Source organism: Sebastes umbrosus, chromosome 7, assembly GCF_015220745.1.
Source record: "Sebastes umbrosus isolate fSebUmb1 chromosome 7, fSebUmb1.pri, whole genome shotgun sequence".
Classification (NCBI taxonomy): Eukaryota; Metazoa; Chordata; class Actinopteri; order Perciformes; family Sebastidae; genus Sebastes; species Sebastes umbrosus.
Window position 1 is genome coordinate 16459659 of NC_051275.1, and position 22088 is coordinate 16481746.

At 41.4% G+C, this 22088-nt stretch overlaps 1 protein-coding gene and 1 long non-coding RNA gene across 4 annotated transcripts in view; one reads left to right on the forward strand and one right to left on the reverse strand.

Moving 5' to 3' along the window:
• Positions 1-16093, forward strand: LOC119491082. 3 transcript variants are annotated; one of them, XR_005207533.1, is made up of 7 exons: positions 1-135; positions 433-493; positions 2667-2877; positions 4346-4485; positions 7962-8018; positions 12939-13306; positions 15689-16093. It is a non-coding gene; the product is annotated as an uncharacterized LOC119491082 (long non-coding RNA). The 3 variants fall into 3 exon arrangements; XR_005207532.1 differs by lacking the exons at positions 12939-13306; positions 15689-16093 and having other exon boundaries at positions 7962-8584; XR_005207534.1 differs by lacking the exons at positions 1-135; positions 433-493; positions 12939-13306; positions 15689-16093 and adding an exon at positions 1855-1956 and having other exon boundaries at positions 7962-8584.
• map3k10 (mitogen-activated protein kinase kinase kinase 10) overlaps positions 1-22088 on the reverse strand; it is a 35742-nt gene that overhangs the window by 6111 nt on the left and 7543 nt on the right. The window contains exons 2-6 of the mRNA XM_037774633.1: positions 6901-7081; positions 5391-5539; positions 2676-2851; positions 1675-1921; positions 13-129 (exon numbers count right to left, since the gene is read on the reverse strand). Of these exons, the coding sequence (XP_037630561.1) occupies positions 13-129; positions 1675-1921; positions 2676-2851; positions 5391-5539; positions 6901-7081 (870 nt within the window). The remainder of the gene's footprint in view (positions 1-12; positions 130-1674; positions 1922-2675; positions 2852-5390; positions 5540-6900; positions 7082-22088) is intronic.

Genomic DNA, 22088 nt, shown 5'->3' on the forward strand with positions numbered 1-22088 from the left:
GTTTGGACTCACATCTGATGGCTCTGAGTCGAGGTATGACACCCGGGCTGGCGGGCGGCGTGGTGCTCTCGTTCCCCTTCCTCTTGTCCACACTAGGAGACGCCTGGACTGTGATCTTATGCTCAAAGCCTACAGGTGAGCAAGAAGAGAGAAGTTTTTTTTACATAAATTGTTTTTCATTTGTCAGACATTTCCTTACTTTGGGAACACACACACAGTGAGGTGCAGACTAGTATGAGCTTCACTGTAAGTCACTGAGAGGCGCTCTGGTGGCCATTGACATTTTCCATCCATCCACCAGATGCGCTCAGACTTTCCCACCTGTCCCAGTCACCTGACTCTCACTTCCAACTGCTCACCTGTCTCCACTTTCCCTCATCAGCCCCTGCAGTATATAACCGGCCCATTTCCACTCATTCCTTTTCTTTCCAGCCACATGAACTTGAATCTGAATTGTTAAACATGTGTTGTGGAACCCTGGACCTGCCTGCCTGTAAGCTTATGAATCTTCACTTTGTTAAGAAATCACTGAACCTTTCCTGTCTGCCTGGGCTGTAACACTGTTGACTTGAGTTGGAGAAACTGATGCTAAAACAATTAGTCCATTAATCAATTAGCTGATGGATTGATGTAATATTTTTAGGGCTGTCAGTCGATTAAAATATTTAATCACGATTAATCGTATGATTGTCCATAGTTGATCGCAAATTAATCGCACATTTTTCATCTTTTCAAAATGTATTTTAAAGGGAAATTTAGTATTTAATACTCTTATCAACATGGGAGTGGGCAATATGCTTGCTTAATGCAAATGTATGTATATATTTATTATTAGGAATCAATTAACAACACAAAACAATGACAAATATTGTCCAGAAACCCTCACAGGTACTGCATTTAGCATAAAAAATATGCTCAAATCATAACATGGCAAACTCAAACCCAACAGGAAACAACAGCTGTCAGTGTGTCAGTGTGCTGACTTGCCCCAAACTGCATGTGATTATCATAAAGTGGGCATGTCTGTAAAGGGGAGACTCATGGGTACCCATAGAACCCATTTTCATTCACATATCTTGAGGTCAGAGGTCAAGGGACTCTTGAAAATGGCCATGCCGGTGTTTCCTAGCCAAACTGTAGAGCCATTTTGGAGCGTTATTTAGCCTCCTTCATGACAAGCTAGTTAACTGTGACAGCCCTAATTATTTTCCAATTTTGTCAGTTAATGCTTTAATCATTTATTTGTTAAGTAAAACTACGAAACATTTGCAGATTAGAGCTTCACAAATACTACCCGTTTAAAAGAGAATAAATGAGTGATAAATAAGGTGCTATTTTGAAGAAAGGATGACCGCACACTAAGCTACAATAATTTAATTTTGTCACCAACATTTCGACCACACTTGCCTCAAAAACATCTGTGAAACGTTGTTGATACATTGAAATCACTGGATCTTAGTGTGTAGTTTTCCTCTCTTCATAATAAAGGAGATTTAGGTGACATCAGTGTAGATGAACTTTATTACTGTTGTCCAATCTCTTAGAGTTGTCTATGTGCTAAATTTCCAACAGGAAAAAACACTATGTAACTGGGAGCTCTGCCAGTTTAGTGCACCTGATTCACCAGATTAAAACAAATTGAACAATCTGCCTGCAGTTCCCTGTTCTACCCACCAGAGGGCAGACTGATGCAGTTGCTGTCTCGGCCCAGCTTCAGTAATCTGCTCTTCTTGAAGTGTCCTTTTCTTTTCTTCACGCTGGGTTTTTCCTGGTACATCTGATGGATGATGATGTTCAGCTCTCGCTCCACGATGTCGATCTCCCTCTCCGCCAGCTCCTGCTCTCTCCTCCTCAGCTGCTCCTCCTGCTCCCGCTGCTCCTCGGCTGCTCTGGCCAGCGCCTCCTCCCAGGACCTCAGCTCCTGAAGAGAGGAGAGGAAAGGATGAGAATGAGGAGGTGTGGTAAGGGGAGAGACAACAGAGGAGGAGAGGAGAGGAAGAGTAGGTGCGTATAGTGAGAGGACAGGAAAGGAGGAAGAAGAGGAGGGCGAGAAGGAGAGGAAGAGGAGAGGATTGGAAAAGAGGGAGGAGAGGAAGTGGATTAGGATGAGAGGAAGAGGATGAGGAGAAGAAGAGAATAAGGAGGAGAGGAACAGGAGTTGAGATGAGGAAGAGAAAGAGGAGGTGAGATGAGGATGGAGAGGAGAGGAGAGGAAGACAATAAGAAGGTTGAGGAGAGGATGAGGGGGTGAGGTGATTAGAGGAAGAGGAGGTGAGATGAGGAGGAGAGAAAGAGGTTTTTAGCACAGCAGGACCTCATGTAACACCTCTTTTGGCAGTAGGCTTGTTGCTAAGGTGATTCTGATTTGCAGAAACACCTCAGACAGATATGATGACGGTGATGATGATGATAGTTATGTGGTGAGATTCCTACCACCCTCAATATACCCTCAATATATGATTTCTGCGACTGAAATCTCTCTTCTGTTAGAATAAATAATAATGAAACACATATAAATGTCCTCAGAATTACACACATCTTGACTCTGTTTCACTTTCTTTAACTACAGTATAGTATCTGAACCTAAAACAAACAAAAATGTCTCTAAAATTAAAGTATTCAGCTAATAATTCATTCACCTCTGATCAGGTGTGTGTATTTTTCAGATGTCTCACCTTCTCTTTGGCCCTGAGCTCATCAAACATCTGTTGGATCTCCAGCCTCCAGTCTTCTTGTAAGGAGTGAAAGGACTCCAGAGGCATCTGAAACATGGCCGACTGCTCGATGGCCAGCAGTCGCCTCAGGATGCTGGTGAAGGAGGGCCTGCTGCGGGGGTTCGGGCTCCAGCACTCTGACGGGAGGAAAGACATCACTGAGGTTAGTGTCATGTATTATGTGTTTAATGGCCCTAATCTGATATTATACAGTGGTAAACATAAAATCTATTTACACATCTGTTTACATTTTGTATGGTTTTGTTTCTCTGCAACTCAGTTAGCTGTGGCTATGTTTTTATTTACAAGGCAGTGTTCTTCTCATGGCTTTGATTCCTGTTATGCTATCCAGAAAAATGGCGCAAACTGTTTTACTGTATAGAGGGGGTTTCAGTTGACACTCTCTCTTAAAGGATAAGGCTGGTGTTTTTCTATGTTTTTATTATTGTCAACAAATCGCGTGAAAACACCAAAACCGTCAAATCCATCTTTCTAATTCCCAACCCAGCCTGTAGCACTCAGCCCCAAGCCTATTCATTTTTACTAAAAACATAAACCTTTAAAAACATGGTCTCAAATATATATTTTCATTTTTCAAAAAAGGCTCAGTAATTTCCTGAAACAGCTGGGCATTGTTGTAGTTAACACACGTTACTCAAACAGGAGTAAATAGTGCATTTGTCGGGACTATTTTCAGCAATGGATTAATACACTTGACCTTTCCTACTGTAAGTCCTGCTCCTTTTCGCTCTGTGCTCAGGCCCCAAGGAAGAGCGCCAGTCGTTGATCATAATTTTTGTAGTGGCCAAACGGTGGTACTACAACTTCTGTGTCCGTCACGTGATGCTATTGGGCCCAAAAAGACTTTTTCCCATAGACTTACATTGGGAAAGAGACATCTGTAACTCAGCGGATCATTTTTGAGGTGAATCAACTTCCCAGTATGAACACTTGAATATCCCTTATTTAAATCATTAGGTCCTAAAAGTTGTAAAACGCACTAATAGCTGAATCCAGAGTTATTTCCCTTCCTTTGTTCATGTAAATGAGACCCAGACCGAGGCTGGAGCGATGGCTGGGAGGCGGAGTTAGCAAGCCGTGACGACAGCGTGACGTTGTGACCCCGTGACCGAGCGGACGCTACTGCGCCTGCTCCATGGGCCCAATGGATGCTGAATGAATGGGTACTTTTCCAGTCGTAAGTCGAGCCATTTTGGCATCATGCGCCACTGAGCAACTTTCATAGGAATGAACGGGGCCCCGCCTCCAACGCTGTATACAGTTTTCCTAATACATCCATGATTTACAGCAGCAGGACGGTGTATGTGGGATCGAAATAAACTACAGTGTCCATGATCATGGTAATGAAGGAAAATGTCACTCAGTGCAACTGCGTGGCTCACTGATGTGTTTTGATATTATATTTGAACAACAATGGAGGAATAAGGTCGGACTTTGGCTATATAAGCAAATACTTGTTAATAGGATAAATTCATTGTTGGTTTTGGTCTTTTCATGAGATTTAAAAAATGTTAGGAAAAGTCTGGAGATATTCTATATTTTTCTTTCATCAACCATGAATTTTTGGTCTGGATTTAATTTTTCTTTTCTTTTTTTTTCATCTCTGGCAGTAGAGAAAGCAACAGCAGAAGAGGAAGAGAGCAGGATGGGATGGCATATGGCGACCATCATGAGCCAAACCCTGACAACATGGTGCACACCTACAGTGATCAGGAAGTACCGCCTCTCTAAAGCTGTAATGCAATTCAAGGTAAGAAAAGCATCAACAAAAGGCAGAGTAAAGTGTTATTTAAGAACTGTTTCACGGGCTAAAAATATAGCTTATAGCAGGTAACATTTATTTAATAGGTAAAATAAATTAGCATAAAGAATATGTGGATAAAATTTGGAGGGAGAGGAGATGAAAGTGGGATGATGACAGGAGTAAACAGAGTGTGCAGGGAGCAGCGAGGGACCACAAAGGAGAGATTAGCGGATGAACACGGATAAGATGAAGTGTAGTGAGAGGGGAAATGAGGAGGAAAAGAGCTTTAGGAGCCGAGTGGGAGGGGAAGTTGGCTGACAGTTTGAGAAACCTCTTTTTAAAAACCTGGCCCGCAGCTTACCCATCCGCATTAAAAAGTAGCTTGGATAGCTTGAATAAGCACATGAAGGCAGTTTGGATATAAGACAAGTGTGTGTTTAAACAGCGATCACCTGAACTGTGAAACAAGAGCTGGTTAATACTCCACCGCTGTTAACACAGTTTCTGCCTGGAAGGTGAAAAAGGACAAATCCGGCCCAGGGGAGCTCAGGCGCAGGACGGCACGAGGATGTATAAAAAGCAACCGTTCAGACGGATTCATCCATTTTAAGTCTTCACCTTCATCTCAGCTCCCAGATGCAGAATAAACTGCAACCTCAAAAATTCAAGTACGGCTACACCACTCTAAAGTCAGTGGATGTGAACACCCAAAGGGCCTTTTTCAAAGTGTATCATCAGTGACATGTTTAAGGTCATATTTGATGACTGATGTACAGTACAAACACAAAAGAGGGCACATAAAGCTCCTCAAAGTTTCCTCGTCAACCATGAATGAATGGGACAAGTGAGGCTACAACTGTCAAGCTGTTTGTCTCGTGTTTGTAAAGAGCTTTGGTGGTCGGGCTGCTTACCTCCCAGCAGCTGAGCGAAAGGTTCAGGGCACGTTGAGGGGACGGGAAGCGTTAGCTTGTTCATGGCGACGCCGTAAGCGACCGCCAGGGCGTCTATCTCCCGGTAGGGAACCTCGCCGGTCAGCAGCTCCCACAGCAACACACCAAAACTGTGACAAACAAGGAAAATGTTACTGTATGTTTTCATTCATTTCTACGTTGTAATGTCACATCTGACGCCAAAAACTATCCTTGAACAAGACAATAGTGACCATCTCTTATCAGTAACCACAGTGCCATACTTGAGTATTTTCATCCTCTTCCTCTCAGGTTTCCAGTTACTGAACCTTGTACTAAGAATTATTTTGTTAAATATAAAATTAGCTTGAAATATCAGTAAAAGTACGCATTACAACACTGTGCTGTTATGACTGGAAGTGATTCAGTTACAGGCTGAAAAAAAACTCGGACACCGTCTTACTTCAAATCAGTGATTAAAAAAAAACGTAGCTTTATTCAAGTATTGTACTCATGTACAAATGAGTGGTACTTTTAGTTTACGTCAGTATTCCTGTTTCATACTACTTTATACTTTTTGTTTCAAAGAAACATATTGTACTTTTTACTCCATTAATCTGACAGTTGTAGTTACTAGTTACTTTATAGATTTTATATACAAAACAGATGATGAGACTATAAAATATGATGCACTAATACAGATTAGATTAGCAAACAAAAAATGTATAAAATATAAGGCGAATAAAATTGACAACGGTAAAATGCTGCTTTCACATTAATGCATCAGTAATATTAATCCAATAATATAATATACAGTGTATATATATATATATATATATATATATTATATAAAATAGAATAGCCATCACATTGAGGAATTTTTTATGTATCATGTCAGTGAGTACTTTAAATGTTGATACGTTCAGTGCAGTTTGTTTAATATGTTGACATACTGTGCTTTTACTTCAGTTACATTTTCAATGCAGGACTTTTAACTGTAATGGAGTATTTTCATATTGCAGTATTGTTATTTGTACTTAAGGAAAGGATCTGAATATTTCCTCAACCACTGATGCATAAAACTACGTCAAATTATCACAATTTTTCAAATCGCGACATAATTGAAAATTGATTAATCTGACTTTACTGGTCTGAAAAGTCATATAAACCTTCATCACAAAACTGTCTTGACCAATAATCTACAAATATTGACCAACTTTCTTAATTTAAGCCTGATTTCTTATTACTATACTCAGGGCCGCCAACAGGGGGGGGAACACTGGGTCAGCTGTCCGTAGCCCTGGGTAAAGGGAGAGTCCAAAAGGACCCATTAACCCTTAAATAATATGCTGGGGGGCCTTTGGAGATCATCTTGTCCTGGGCACGATAAAGACACACGGCGGCCCTGACTATACTGTACATGCGTAAAACATCTGGACACGTTAATCTCGACAGCCCGCCTGATGACGTTTGTAAGGGGGAATATGGTGAAACACAGAGACGAGTGCAGTACCTCCACACGTCGCTGCTCTTAGAGAAGAGGGAGAGCTTGATGACCTCCGGGGCCATCCAGGCATACGTCCCCGCGGCACTCATCTTTGTGGTCTGGTGCCACTCTCTGGCCAGACCGAAGTCTGTGATCTTCAGGGTTCTCCCGCCCCCGTCTTCCCGCTCCGCCGGCTCCAGGATGAGGACTGAGGAAGAGGAGGAGGAGGAGGAGGAGACAGAGATTTGTGTTAGAAGATGACAGTGCTGTACACACAGTACATATCAGACAGCAACATACAAATACAAACTGCTTCTGGGTCTTTCAAATATGTAAACGCTCTCTGACAGGAGGTCAAACTACACAGACAGCAAAGAGAGCGCAACGAGTCAGGAATTATTACAGTAAAAATCCTGCTGTTGTTTTTTAACTAAAGTACAGAAAAATACTGTTTTCCAGATCTTAAATGTGAATATTTGCTGGTTTTCTTACTCCTTTATGATAGTAACTTAAATATATTTGCATTTTGGACTGTCAGTCAAACAAAACAGGCAATTAGAAGACCTCAGCTCGGTCTTTGGGAAATTGTGATGCTTTTTTTTCAATATTTTCTGACATTTTATGAACCAAACAATTAATTGAATTATAGGTAAAATAATAAGCAGATACAATTGTTAACAAATGTGTATAATAAATAGGATAGACTGGTAAATCAGCAACATTTCACCACATAGTCTTTTAAGTTAGAGACGAGTTTCTGAGAGCAAAAAAACACCCTGAAAACCAAAACATGAAGTCCAGTTTAATACTCCAAATATCTAAAACTGTTTCACATTCAAAACCAGAATGTAAAGGTTTGCATGTTCAATAACACAGTCGTGTTTACAGTGCAGGTGTGGTCGGACCAGTCAGGTTTCTGCTGGAGGGCACGACTATCACCTGTGGTCCAGCAGCGTGTGATCAGTGTATGTTTCCCATACAGTGACAGTCATTTTAACGTGTCCTTATTAATGTCAGAATTTATGCTCATCTCTGTCTCTCTTTTCTCTCTCTTCCATGTACGACTTCCTCCTTCATTTCCGTGTGAGGCCTGGTTATGGAAATATTTGAAGTGTACACAGTTCACAGGCACTGGGAGGCAGCAGGTGGGGGTTGATCTCTCTCTCTCTGTCTCTCACTTATCTACAGGCGTATGCAAAGGGTGGTGGAGAGAGACTACACACACACACACACACACACACACACAGCGGTGTCTTTGTTTACACACACATGCACACACACACAACTTTCCACGTGATAAAGGTGTGCCTCTCTGTGCTAGGCTCTGTCCACAAGCTCGCTAGGAGACCAGTTTCAGTGATAAAGAATTGATCTCAGACCAGTCTGTACATATTTCCATAGTCAGAGAGAAGTATTCACATCCTCCAAGTAGCAATAACACACTGTAAAAAATACTCCATTACAGGTAAAAGTCCTGCATTTAATAGTTTACTTGCCCCTTCAGAGTGTTATATTATAATAAAGTATATTAAAACTGAGGTATTAGCTTGTGAGCAGTATTTCAGTGTTGTAGCTGCTCGAGGTGGAGGTTTAGCTACTTAATATTACAGCTGAAACAATCGGTCAAATAATCAATTACTCATTTCAGTCATTTTTTAAGAAAGGTTGCTCAAATATTTCAAACTTTTCTTTGGGTTTTGGTCTGTTAATTGAATAAAATAAGAAGTGTTGAAAGTAACTAAATACATTTACTCAAGTACTGAGGTGCTATAATTTTCTTTTATACGTCTACTCCCCTACATTTCAGAAGGAAATCATGTATTTGTGTCACTGGTTACTTTTCAGATAACAATTTCACATTAAAACAATATATATGATAATCTTATAAAATAAACATCAAACCAATCGTTCCCAGTTACAGATGTCTGTGAGAGACATTTCGCCTCGAAACTTCTCAAATGGTTTCATTCATCACAAATTTATCACAAAATTATCCGATATTTCACAAATAGCCACACACACAAATTTATTTAACAGAACATTGATTTTTCTTCTTCTAAACCTCGTCCATCATCTCTCAACCCCTCCGATTTATTTTGTGACCCTTAAATTGGGAACCACTGGACTAAACTAGCTGTACAGTGTAACAACTGCTGCTTACACATTGATGCATCAGTATAAACTAATAATGTCATATATATATATAATATACTGTATCAGTCACGGGGACATTTTGCTGCAGAATGTGTACTTTTAATTTAGATACTTTGAGTACATTTACTGATAATATTTATGTACTTTTCTGATTTGAATTCAGGATTTAATGAAGTATTTTTACATTGTTGTATTGGTACTTTAAAGCCTTAAATATGCCACCATGGGCATGTTGTATTTTCATCCACATCTCACGGACAAAACAGTTAATAATGAAAATAATCTGCAGACTAATTGATAATGAAAATAATTAGCGGAGCAACAGAAAATTAATCAGCAATAATTCTGAGCAAAAATATTCACTGATTCCATCTTTTTCTTCGTCTTCTATTAAGGAAAATCTTATTTAATCTTATTCAACATGTCAACTTCTCTAAGGAATTATGGGGCATTTTTCATTATTTTTTGGCCGGTCATAGACCGAACAATTAATTGATTTATAGAGTAAACAATAAGCAGATTCATCTAACATGAAATGATTCATTTGTTGCAGCTTGACTTTCTATAATGTTGAGCTTAATGGGGTTTAATCTACAAAATGCAAAATATCTTATAAGCTGAATCTTATCTACAAAATAACAAGTGACTACTAAATGTAGCAGAATAAAAATTATATTTTCCTTTTAAAATGTTGTGAACTAGACATATAAAGTGGCATAAAACAGGAAAACTAATGCGTAGAAGTCTTTTCTATTCTTATACCGTCGTCTCTGTGAGGGACAGCTGTCTCCTTGGGGCTAACTCTTTCTCTCTCTCTCTCTCTGAAGAGCAAAAGATGGAGTCCAGACAGACTCAGAGAGAGCGATGTGTTTGCATGCTTAGATGGGTGTGTCTACATTTCCTGGTTTGTTTTGTGTGTATGAATATGGAGCGCATCCATACGGGGAAAAGGACATTATGGTTTGTAGGTGGAGGGCGGGGCGGGAACAGAGAGGACAGAAAGAGAAGAGGCAGATGATAGAAACTGAATGGAGGCCTGTTCACAGAAACTGAACGTGTGAGCGAAGCAGCACTTCCACCTGCTATCCTCCTGATTTAATTATAACATCATCGTGTTACTTTCACACCTCCAGAAGGTTTCCGTGAAGCTTCTCAATTCACCGTTCATCCTGCCACAGGTTTTCACCACCGCAAGCGTTTCATCCATACGTCAAACACCAAAGATCAACATGTTTGTATATTCGGCTGGCAGCACAGAAACCTGAAGTGCAGCGATACACAAATAACACCCGCGAGGGCGGCGGAGGCTTCGCAGCACATTTTATCACAGATGAGGGGAAAAAGTCCTCAAGGATAATGTGGCTTTTACACAATGCAATGCTGCTGGAAATGGTATCTCAAAATAGAGTAAAGCACACGAATGAGAAGAGCTGACAAGCTCCCTGGTAACTACAAAGTCTTCCATAGCAACAAGCACCATGGGAAATATCACAGGCCTGGATGTGTCATTGATTAATCACACTACAATATGTCAATTTTACTGTTAATCAACGAGAACAACTGCTGCTGCACGGCTCTTTATTGCCACGATCAAAGGATGAGCTTTCACTGTTTCAGTGTACGTTTAAGCATTCAGTAGATGACCCATTTAATTTTACATGCAAAGAGCGTCTGTCCTCCAACAAGACCTTTCTGTGCATCAGTCAGACTTCATCTTATCAATGACCTGCGTTATGTTTGTAACAAATAGAGTTGCTACCGTGGGTACGCACCGCACCAGTTTGTCATTGAGTGCAGACTTGGAGGAGGATTACAGGTTTTAGGGCACACCGTGTGAAACTTTATAGCACGTTGCAGTTCTGTTACGGCCGAGTATTATTGATCGGCTGTCAAAAACACCTGCTGATTGTCAAACTTTCAGCCCACAGAGAGAGAAGCAGTTTCCTGCCCCCGTCGTGTGATTTTCAGTGTTGATTTAACCTTTAAACAGCCGTCGCCCTTTCCTCCATCCTTGGACCCTGACCCCGGCTAAGTGTTGAGAAATGCCACAGAGTCACTGTTCAAACATTAAGCGGTGAGGCTTTAATCTAAGACTAATGATCTCCAGACTGGTTAGTCAGTGCGGTGAGAACACAGGTGACACACTCACCCACTCGGATATTTCACCACAGAGGAATGCAATCACAGGGTCTTCTGAGTGATGGTATTTACGTCAGAGCGACTTACATCAAAGTTTACAACACCAAAACAAACATGTCTGGCATGTGGTGGAAACTCCCTTCAGAAGAGAACCAGGGAAATGCAGCTAGGCTACAGTGTAGGTTCAGGATGAAGGATTTGATGCAGGTTTTGTAGCCAACAGATGTGTATTTAGGATTGAGCTAAAAATATTTTTGTCCTTCATTTGACGTCTGCGGTGAATGAAGTGGTGAAACTGACCTTCCCTGATTTTATTTGCCCTCTTTTTGGTTTGTTCTTGTCTAAACCGCAATCTTTAATCAGCTTATAGTGACATCTAGTCAGGTATCAGTATGTCAAGGACATTTTTCGAGACTCTTACTATCTTAGTTTGTCTTTCACTGAGGCGTTCCTGTTGTCGGTCTCCTGCAGTTACAGTTTAATTTTCACAATAAATCAATCTAAGAAATTAAATTGAGTACAAACGTTAAAACTGCATTTTGGCAAAATTACAAATCAAATACCCCACCCATCACATACAAACACCAGTCCATTCTGTATTTCTGCACTTGATCTGGTAAGAGACTCATCGAAGATATGCGAATTTTCTATGTACAACCGAATGTTACTCAACGATCTTTAGAGTTACCACGAGGTAACAGTGAAGGACACACAAGGCTCAACTGGTTAACTGTTATTGTTGCGTGTTATTTTGGCTCAGCTCAGTCTGCTGTGTCATTAACTTGTTGTTATGGTAACAAGGGCAGAGGTCACAGACCGAGACTATGACGCTGGGAAAGAAGAGAAAGAAAACCCTCATGCCCCTATGAGGACGCTTTGTTTTCTTTTTTACTCCCGCTTAATTTTCTATTTAAAGGGGCACTCCCAAATAATTCATCATGTGGAGTACTGTATATCCTGTATGGTGTCTTCTGTGGCTTTCTAAAGTCTGAGAAAATATATATTTTTTAAAGAAACACGCGAGTTACAAACTGGTGTACATGGAGTCTGACAGATTTGGAAGTTTACAAGGTAGGGAGAGTCTAATGATGCATTATGAGAATTATAGCATCCTGAGTTTTTGAAGTTTGACCCGCACTAGAGACTGGGAAAGTCAGCGTCAAGATATTTCATCATCTATTGCTTTATTTTGACCATTCTTTAAGAGTTAGGGCTGGGCGATCACAATATTTTTGACCTAATACCTCGATATCGGTGCTTTCACAAAATATTTACATTTTTGATAAATTATCATCAGTAATGTGGATATAATGACTAAGTGGGTAAAGGCAAATAATAGAACAGCTGGTAAGTTCAGAAAATTACATCACTTTACCGTAATGCAGCCTTTAAACCAAGAAAAGATGACACATGGCATTTTACGATATTCCGATATCCAAAATCTAAGACAATATCTAGTCTCATATCACGATGTTGATATATCGATATATTGCCCTAGTTTGAGTACCCAGTATTCAGTGGATTATCTATACTCATTATACATACAAAATCAATGGTTAATGAAGTGTAGTCTTACAGTTCTACCAGTCAAATCTTTGATGTTCAGTATTTGCGGTTTAAACTTCAGCAAGACCCAGAAAGAAAACAGAACAAGCGTCATAAAGATTAGATTGTATGAGAGCAGGTAGAAAAGTTTTTGCAGACATTTCGCTTTTCCTCTTCCTAACCCATCCTTCTTCCTGTTCCCTTTTCCCCCCTCCTCTCTTGTGCAGAAACAGGTGTAGCCTGCAGGGTGGGACAGCTGTTGCCGTGGCGCCGAGTCAGCGAATCAGGTCCTGACAGAGTCTCTTACACCTCCCTCTAACTCTCCGCGGCTCACAACACCTTCACGGCTCCTCATCCTTTCCCTGCATGCCCAGAGCTGCTGCTTGTTTAGGCACAACACCACCACCTCAGTGCTGGTCCCAGCCGTCTGTCAGGGTGATGAATACAGCAACTTGACTGACGTGGAGGCGAGCCGACGGTGCATTAACACAGATGAGCTACGGGCCCGTGGGATGCTGAGCAGCCAGCCCCCCCGCCCCGCAGGCCCAACGTCTCTGTTTCTTCTACAAAGATCAAAACCTTGCCAACTAAAAAAGTAACCTCCCCCTCCAACCCTTACGACTGTCTCTTCATCTTCGCATCCCCCCCTTTCCCTCTCATCATCATCCCCTCCCTCCCTCCCTCTGCCGGTGCCCACTGCCTGACTGTCTGCTGTTGCAGCTGTCGCCAGCCTGGCTACCATCACAACACACCGGGGAGAAGAAATGGAAGAAGAGACGCAGGGAAAGCAAAAAAGTCACAAAAACAGAGTAACTGAGAGGTAGATTGTGTGTACATAATGTGGGAGGTGGTGGTGGTGGGAGTAGGGGATGAGGAGGCAAAGAGCGTGGCGGTTTGAAGATGATGAATGGGGGAGGGTAGACGGAGGATGAGAGGAGAGGAAGGAGGCAAGAAAGGGACAAAAATGATAAGAGCTGCAGAAATGAGGGCAAGGGAGGAAAAATGAAATATGGCGAAGAAGAAGCAGCTGAAAAGGGAGGAAGAGCCGGCGCAGGAGAGTACGAATAAGGCAAGAAACAGAGAGTGAGATGGGGGAGAAAAGGAACAAGCACTACGAGAAAGAGGGTAATAATGAGTTGATGAAAAGATGCGGACTGCTAGAGGTAAAGAGAGATGACTGGAGGGAGAGCTTTTGTCATTTTCCTGGCAGCACATACCAGCTGTCTTTGTCTCTCAATAGGTCTCTCCATTTTCCTTTGGCTTTCACACATCTCGTCTCTCAAGAGATTTCAAGCAGAGGAAGATATATCACAGAAAAAAAACTTCAAATAACTTAAAATCCATGTCTGTTTAGTTTGAACACACTGTGGAAAATTCAAACAGAGACACACATAGTAGATTTTCAACTTGACAACACGTTTAAAGCTGCTGTTTCTCTATCAAAACCATTCAGTTTAGTTATCTAAAAGTTGGAAAATACAGCAGTATGGTAACTGCCTCACTAAGACACTGCAGATAGGAGCATCTCGGCACTTAATCATCACTCAATTAAAGGTAAAAACTGATGGACACCAGAGCGAGACGTGCAGCGAAACACTGGGTGTCTTCCCCCGTTACCCCACGCTTTGATATGGAGGTTGTAGTGAGTATGCTCCCATGTCATTGATACCCCGCTTTGGCTCCACTTGTACCACCACAGGCCATCGGGGCTCTAATCCCGAGCCGCGCAGTGGCACAGTTTCACCCTGCAGCCATTCACTTTGTCTCCACACAAACACAGCTGCCAGATTCGTGTGACCAGGCATCTCCTCTCTCAGAAGAGATTGAGGTATTAAATGAAGCGGCTTTCTTTTGGCTCTTTTTGCGTGGAGTGTGTGAGGTATGAAAAAAAGAGAGTACTTACAGTGTGGGAATTTTTTAAGAGAGATTTAAGCTTCTTTTTTTTTTTTGACTCATGACAGTATTTAACTTTTGTGGCTCCTTTAGTTTGAAGAATTGCAGAGAGCCAAACTGCTTTTGTGTGCAACAAATGCAAAAGTTTGGGCTGTATGTTAACTTACAATAGACATAAAAATAATTCTGCTCTTCAAATTCGGCATGAATCTAACAATGTTCAACATCCCAGTAGGCAAAGGAGGAAAAAGGGGTGCTTCTCCTGTACTAAATTTTAGTTGAGTGCAAAAAAATAACCACAATTTTGTTTCCCAAAAGATGATTCAGGACAAACTTGGCGTGAAAAAAGCAAAAGAATCACCTCATGTCTTGATCACTTGAATTTTATTCACAACTAATAAACGAAACTCTGATGAAGGCGTCACAACAAAACTTTTTTACCAGGAGTTCCTCTATCAATTTTGGGGAAACAAACACATGCAAGGGACTTTCTATTCTTCTTTATGATGCAAAACACGCACCAACAAACAAATAAAAACAGGTTAATTTCAAAACTTTCCAGTACAGATCCAGTCAGTGTAACTATTTTCTTTCTTTCTTTCTTTCTTTCTTTCTTTCTTTCTTTTTTTCTTTCTTTCTTTCTTTCTTTCATGAAAAGGTCTCTGACATAAGAACATTTCTGCGACTAGTGGACTAATCACACCTGACGCACAGTTTTTCACTTGTTTTAAGCTGAGTAGGACTGAAAATAAAAGTGAATCCCTTTTAAAGACACCCATTCTCCGAATAAGTGAAAAACTGATAAGTCACTGCACAAGACATAATTGATAAGAACAATAACACATCGTAAAACTGAGCAGTTTTGTCTATTGCATGTTAGTTAAGATCCATTAGTTATGGATGGACGTGAGCTCTCAGTGGGTTGTCCAGGAATCTACTCCAGTGTGCAACATGAAAACATGTTAACATGTCAAATCTCTCCATAGTGAACATAAATAAAACATTACACTAGTATAGACTCTACAGACTCCAAACATGCACTGTCTGTTGTCTGACTGAAGTGTCCTCTACTTGACTCCACTAGGAAAGTGGGTGAAGGACTTTCGGCTCGGGGGACACCCAGCGCCCTCTCTGCTTGGCCCGACTCCCCTCTCTCCGTGCCAGGCTGCTGGCAAACAACAATGACCCTCTAACAGCCGAGTCAACAGCCACCGAACATACAACAGCCCAGGAGGTGCCAATGTGAGTGTGTGACTTGACTGTGTTTATTGCTTTGTCTACTGAAATGCACGGCTTTGCCCCCGTGTAGTGGCGAGAAACACAAAGTCATATTGTGCTTATATTCAGGAGCATTATTCTGCAGGAAACTTTGACTTAAAGGTAGAGTGTGTAGGATTTGGCAAAATCTAGTGGTGTGGTTGCAGATTGCAACCAACTGTTTCCGCTCACTCCTCCCTTCCCAAGACTGCGATAACGTGAGCTGCCGAGCGCAAAACCATAGACATGACAGCTCCCCAAAAGTGAAGCCAAAATATCTTGATCACCCCCTGGTGGCTGGCTGCAGTATATGTCATGTCCCTTCATGTTATAATTTTTTTTAATTGTTTTTATTTGATGCTATAAAAATGGGGTGAGACGTCATGATTGACAGCTGTGAGTCTCTCTCGCTGACAAGCTGCGGCCTTGCTCGGCTTGCGATTGGTTCGGGCATGTGACCTCGATACCGTGGCTCCACCGTCCGATCCCTACTGCGCAGACCAAATGACGCCAAAATCTCAAAATAGTAGCTCCCGTATCCGGGATATTTTGGCTTCACTTTTGTACAGTGGGAGGAAGTAGAGACGCATCGTCCATCTTTATATACAGTCTATAGTCGTAATGCCATTCGCCTCGCTCAGAGGCCATCCTTACTATAATAACACTACTTTAGGAGCAACGGAAGTCAGATGGCGGCTGGCGGTATCACGGTTTTGCACTCTACGGCTCACGTTACTGCAGTTTCACAAGCGTGTCTGGGAACTGCGGTGGCCTTTAGATAAAGTAAAAACGTGAAAGTCTCTCTCTAGAGTCAGTGTTTGGTTTGTTTGTTCTGGACTATTGTAGAAACATGGCAGAGCAACATGGAGGACTCTGTGAAGAGGACCCGCTCCCTATGTAGATATGAAGGGTTCATTCTAAGCTCACAAAAACACGATTCTTAGTTTCAGGTGATTATACACTAATGAAAACATATTTATGAATATTATATTACATTTCTGCTAATAGATCGCCCTAAATGTTACACACTGTTCCTTTAAGAAACTCAATTGATAGTTAAAGTAAAAAGAGAGACACAAATGTATTGTCTCTGTTGCTCTAGCTGAGTGTTTTCCCCGCTGGTTACACTTCTTTGTCATCTTGACTTTAACTTCTGACGACCTCTCGTGCCGTTGCTTCTCAGTCTGACTGAAGAACTGAGGTGAATTAGAGGCGATGATGAGGAAGGGCGCTGCCTGTGGCGTTTAACGGTGGTGTTTACTGCACTACTGTTCGCCTGTCTCCTAACTCAAATACACTTTGGGCCTGTTTCGCAGAACGGCATTTAGAAAAACTAGAAGCTATAAGATGTTCCAGCCTTGTGTCTGTTCATGCAAATACACTGCAATTATATAATTACAGTATAATGTGACAAAATCAACATTTGAACAGTGATCAGAAGCAGCTAATCAAACCACAGTACATGCTGCACACATCAACGTGATGTGTTTATGAATAAAACTTTTACTTAGCTGTATTATGCAACTCATAATGTACAACAATATACAGCAGGAGGATGTGTAAATGTGTGTCAGTAGACTTGGCAAGAGCTGCACTGCAGTAAAAGAGAGCAGCAGGGAGTCTTCACTGTTAACTGGCTTCAAATCAACTTTTTATTGAGCTGTGGAGAAAATAATTGTAATGTGTGTGTGAGTGTGTGGGCGCATGGATGTGTATTCAATCATGCAGCCATTGACTGGGTGTCAGTGTTTGGTTTAGTTGTGTCACTGTAGCTCTCCCTGTGTCTCTCACTCACTGAGACAGACTGAAACTCAGCAGCGTTCCAGTCTGACAGCGAGGCAATACAAACATCTGTTAGCAGTGTGGCCGAGTTCTCGTGGTACCAGAGAACTGAAAACAGTCCAAAGTCCTTCTAACAGACCTGATACTCTTCACTGTTTGGTGCCGTCAACCTGACTTTTAGATTAGTTATCAAGTACTATAATTTCCCCTCAACCTGCATCTTCAGTCCACTACTACTGAGAAAAAGTCAAATCAACCCTTCAACAATGTATATCATGTCTTGTCTTGTATTGCATTCTGGTCTGATGAGGCTACTGTCAGTGGAGAACACAATATATCTCTGGTTTTCTCCCTGTTGCAGCTGTCAGAATAACACTGTGGGTCTAAAATGAAACACATTTTTACCCACATTTGATGTCTGACATTGTTGAAAAATCAACTCCATTGGAGCTGCAGTAGAGATACCGAAGCTCAACATGACAATAGATGTCTGAATGGATTTTGCCAACAAATGAAAAATACACAACAAGAAATCACTCCCATAAAGGGTGACCAGACGTCCCAAAACATTCAGGACAGTCACGAATTACTAGCAGTTGTCCCGGATCCCCAATCCTGTCCCGTTGTCGCGAAAATTTGACTAAACTTGAGTTTTGATTAGTTATAACCTAATAAAACATTAAAAGTGCTATTGATAACCCTGATAATATTCAGCCACTAGATGTCACATGGTCCCTCCCCCGTTCCATTACATTCACTTCACAACAAGTCGTTGTCAGGCGCTTACCGTCAATCGCCATTTATCCTTTTTATCCCACAGACGGGCGCTGTTATGTCTGCAGCCTACATGAATTATGGCTGTTGTAGTTTTTTAGCTGTGTACAGTAGTGTTACAAATTAAACAATTACGCATAGCAGCGATGCATAACATTAAAACATTAACGGAGGGAAATTAAACTATCCTTCGCCGACATAGAGCCCAGTGTCCAGGGACCTGGTGAACATCCAGCAAAAAAAACAAAACATTACTGCAGGTAATCTATCCAATAGTTGTGGAGATATTTCACTCAAAACCACATGTCAACCTGCTGGTGGAGCTTGGGGATAGTCGTGATTTCCAAAGTCATTAGGATTCATCCTCTGAGATATTTCAGTCTGGACCTGTGGTGGTGGACCGACCACCATAGCCGCTAACACGGCTAACAAGAACACAACCATTTCTGTGGGTTACAAAGTATCACTGTGAAAATGTATATTTTCAATGTATTTATTTAAACGGTAGGCTAATGCCCATACATTTACTGTAAGTCTTTAGTTGTGCCTTTGACTTGAACTTGAAGTGTATTGATATAATGAGGTCTACAGTACAGACAGACACAGAGTGGAAATCTGCAGCCTACAGTCCATCAAAAGCGTTAACCTTAATCTGTAGCCAGCTCGCTGAGAGAAAGAAGAATGGTTTGACCTCCTCTCAAACTGCCCTTATACTTCTCCCTATTCCTGCTTTCATCTCTCCCTCCCCCCATCCATCTCTCTATTCCCTTTCCCAACCGAGCCTCCAGGGGTTTCTCCACAGCCACTGCATTCTTCTGCCCATCCTGCCTTGCTTCCATCCATCTCTCCGTTCTGTCATTCACGGCCTACAGTCGCCCCTCGCTGCCTCTATCTCCCATCCTTCGCCCCCGCCATCCCCCCTGCAGTGACTCCTGCCATTGTGGGCCCTGCTCTCCCTCGCTCTGTCTTGGGCTGCTGTGTGAGAATGGGGTCATTGTTGCCCTGTCGCAGCGCGTACATGAGTGTGTACATGTGTGTGTGATAGCAGGAGTGTGAGTGCTCTGCCCTAGCGCCAGCATGTCCTGCTGTCCGACCTCCATACGCACACGGCACGGGCCTACTTACTCAACGGCACACGCACCAAGCTTGCAGACATGCCCACAGATATTAAAAAACACAGCCTGCCATGTAATCATTCTGTCCAAGAGCCTCTTTTCCACTGTTTGAACACGTTCCCTTCATTTCTCAAAATCCTTATTTTCTCTTTATGAAGGCCAAAAGTGTATTTTATTATTAAATCTTCCTAAATTGAACAAAAAATAAAACTAAGTCAGGAAAGACAGTGACACCGTAAATATGCAACTATCTATCAGGACTGGGTTGCATCTCTTCATAAATCCATCCACTAAGTTTTAATGTTAGTAACTAGCTATATTAAAGTATGTTAACCTATTAAAATTTGAGGTTTGTTGTGTTGTTTGTGTGAAATGTGATTAAAGATTTTCCCAGTTCAGGTAATTAGCCTATTAATCAGCATTTTGTCAGGTCAGACGTGTTGACCATCCCTAAACAGGTCATATAAGCAAGCTAACAATAGCTTTGTCAGTTGGTCCAAGTAGCTCCGTTCACCTGACAGTTACTGGGTGTGAATATTTAGTAACTAGACCTACTACCTAGTTTCAAACTAGCTAGTAAAGACTTTAGTAACAGGGAAATCTGTTGCTAGAAAACATCTGTAGCCCATAAAAAAGCAATCAGTTATGTTCTTACGTATCTTACCTAGTTATGTTATCATTGTAGCATCATACGTTGTGGTATAACTTCCAAAAATTACAATTTTAGGGGGGAAAAACGATCTAAACTTAACTGCCAATCCTTTGTAGGCCTAAATGTCGATATGACTTAATTCAGGCATACATGGAGATTTTGTTGTATTAATACAGTTTACAATTTGTAGGAAATGTCTCATTGTGTAAGGGATAATGTACAGCCAGCCGGTCACTGTTGTGAAAGAAACCCTGACAGGGGTCGGCCTGAAGGGGTTTATTTCACAACAATGACCCGCTAGCTGTACATTATCCCACTTATTACACGCCTACTTACTTAAGAAATCAATAATTTGACACAAAAAACGGTCCGCCAGAGTCCGACATCAGAACTGCGCCCGTAGCAACGGTCTGTTATACATGGTAACGGTCTGCTTTAAGGAAATAACAGACCGTAGAACGCCGTGATTAACCAATCAGAATCAAGTATTCAACAAAGCCGTGTTATAATCTCTACATAAGAGCTTGTGTCGTACAACCCATCACTATTTCTGCCTAAATCTCCACATGCATTATAACTAGGCTACATATATAAGTTCGAACTTGGGAACAGCTGGTGCAACTATAGCTGCAGGTCTCTTATCACTGAAACTGATTTTACTGAAGTTATTTTAATATATCTCAAACTAACCGCGACACCCTTAAATCCAATAGGAGCCATATCCATACATGGCCTATATACATATATCATTTCTCAAATCCATGCCTATGAAATACTTCAACACTTTAGGCTAAAAGGCGTGTGATACCGGCCTCTTACTCTCTATTTAGTCGTATTGCTAGCTCACACTCCAGTTAGTCACAGTCTCGGCCTCCACCGCTCTGTCTCTCTGGAGGATTATCAGCCGGCACTGGCCTCCACTCGTAATCCTTTCCTCAACAGACTCACTCTTATATTCTCACACACACACACACAGCCAGACGCAGGCTTTTCAATGACGGTGACTATTTGCCATATCTCGCCTTGCTAATCTGTTAACTAGCTATTACAGCATGTCCTGTTCTTGATGTCATGCTAGCTAGTTTAACACCAAAAAGAAAAGAAAAAGCCCAAAGAAATCTATTACATTCATTTGTCTTTTCTTGCTTTGTAGGCTAATACTAAACAGCTTATAGGCTACTTGACAAGCCTGCTTCGAGACACGGGGCTCCCACTATTCAGATGATTGTTGACTGTGTAAACATGACGTCCATTTGAAGCTACAGCAGTGAAAGCAGCAGGTAATGTCAACCTCTTTATTGAGTGTCTAATGGCCTGAGCATTCACAGTAAAACATCACAGATGCTTCATCTGGGACCAAAAAAATGATTACTTATATTCACATTTTAATAAGAGTTGGATTAAGGTGGAGACATCTTATGGTGTTAAAAGGGAAAGACAAATATTAGCTGTATGTATATAAACATACACAGTGAGACAAACTATATTCCATTTACTGTATGTAAGAGCAGGCTGCAGGTACAGATATGACCTGGTGTCTTACTGCGACAAGTGCTCAGCTCACCTGTATTGTCTTACCTGCAGCTGACTCAAAGCCTCTATAGAGCTCTATATAAAGTATCAGTGACTCTCAGTGACGTACACGTAGGTCCTACCATTAAAAAGGAACCATGACTCAGTCTCATATCCTGGCAGGTAATAAAGCACATCAACTCAAGGCCCACTTACTCACTTCTGTGCTTTTGATCTTATCACAAAGTACTCATCAGCAGATAAAGTTTGCTTGGTTGCCATGGAACTGTAGATCTTTCTGATCATCTCTTGACATTCACGTTGAATTAAAAGTAAATGAATAGGCTTAAATTATATCTCTGTGTTTGATTTAGTTGTCACTATACCACTTT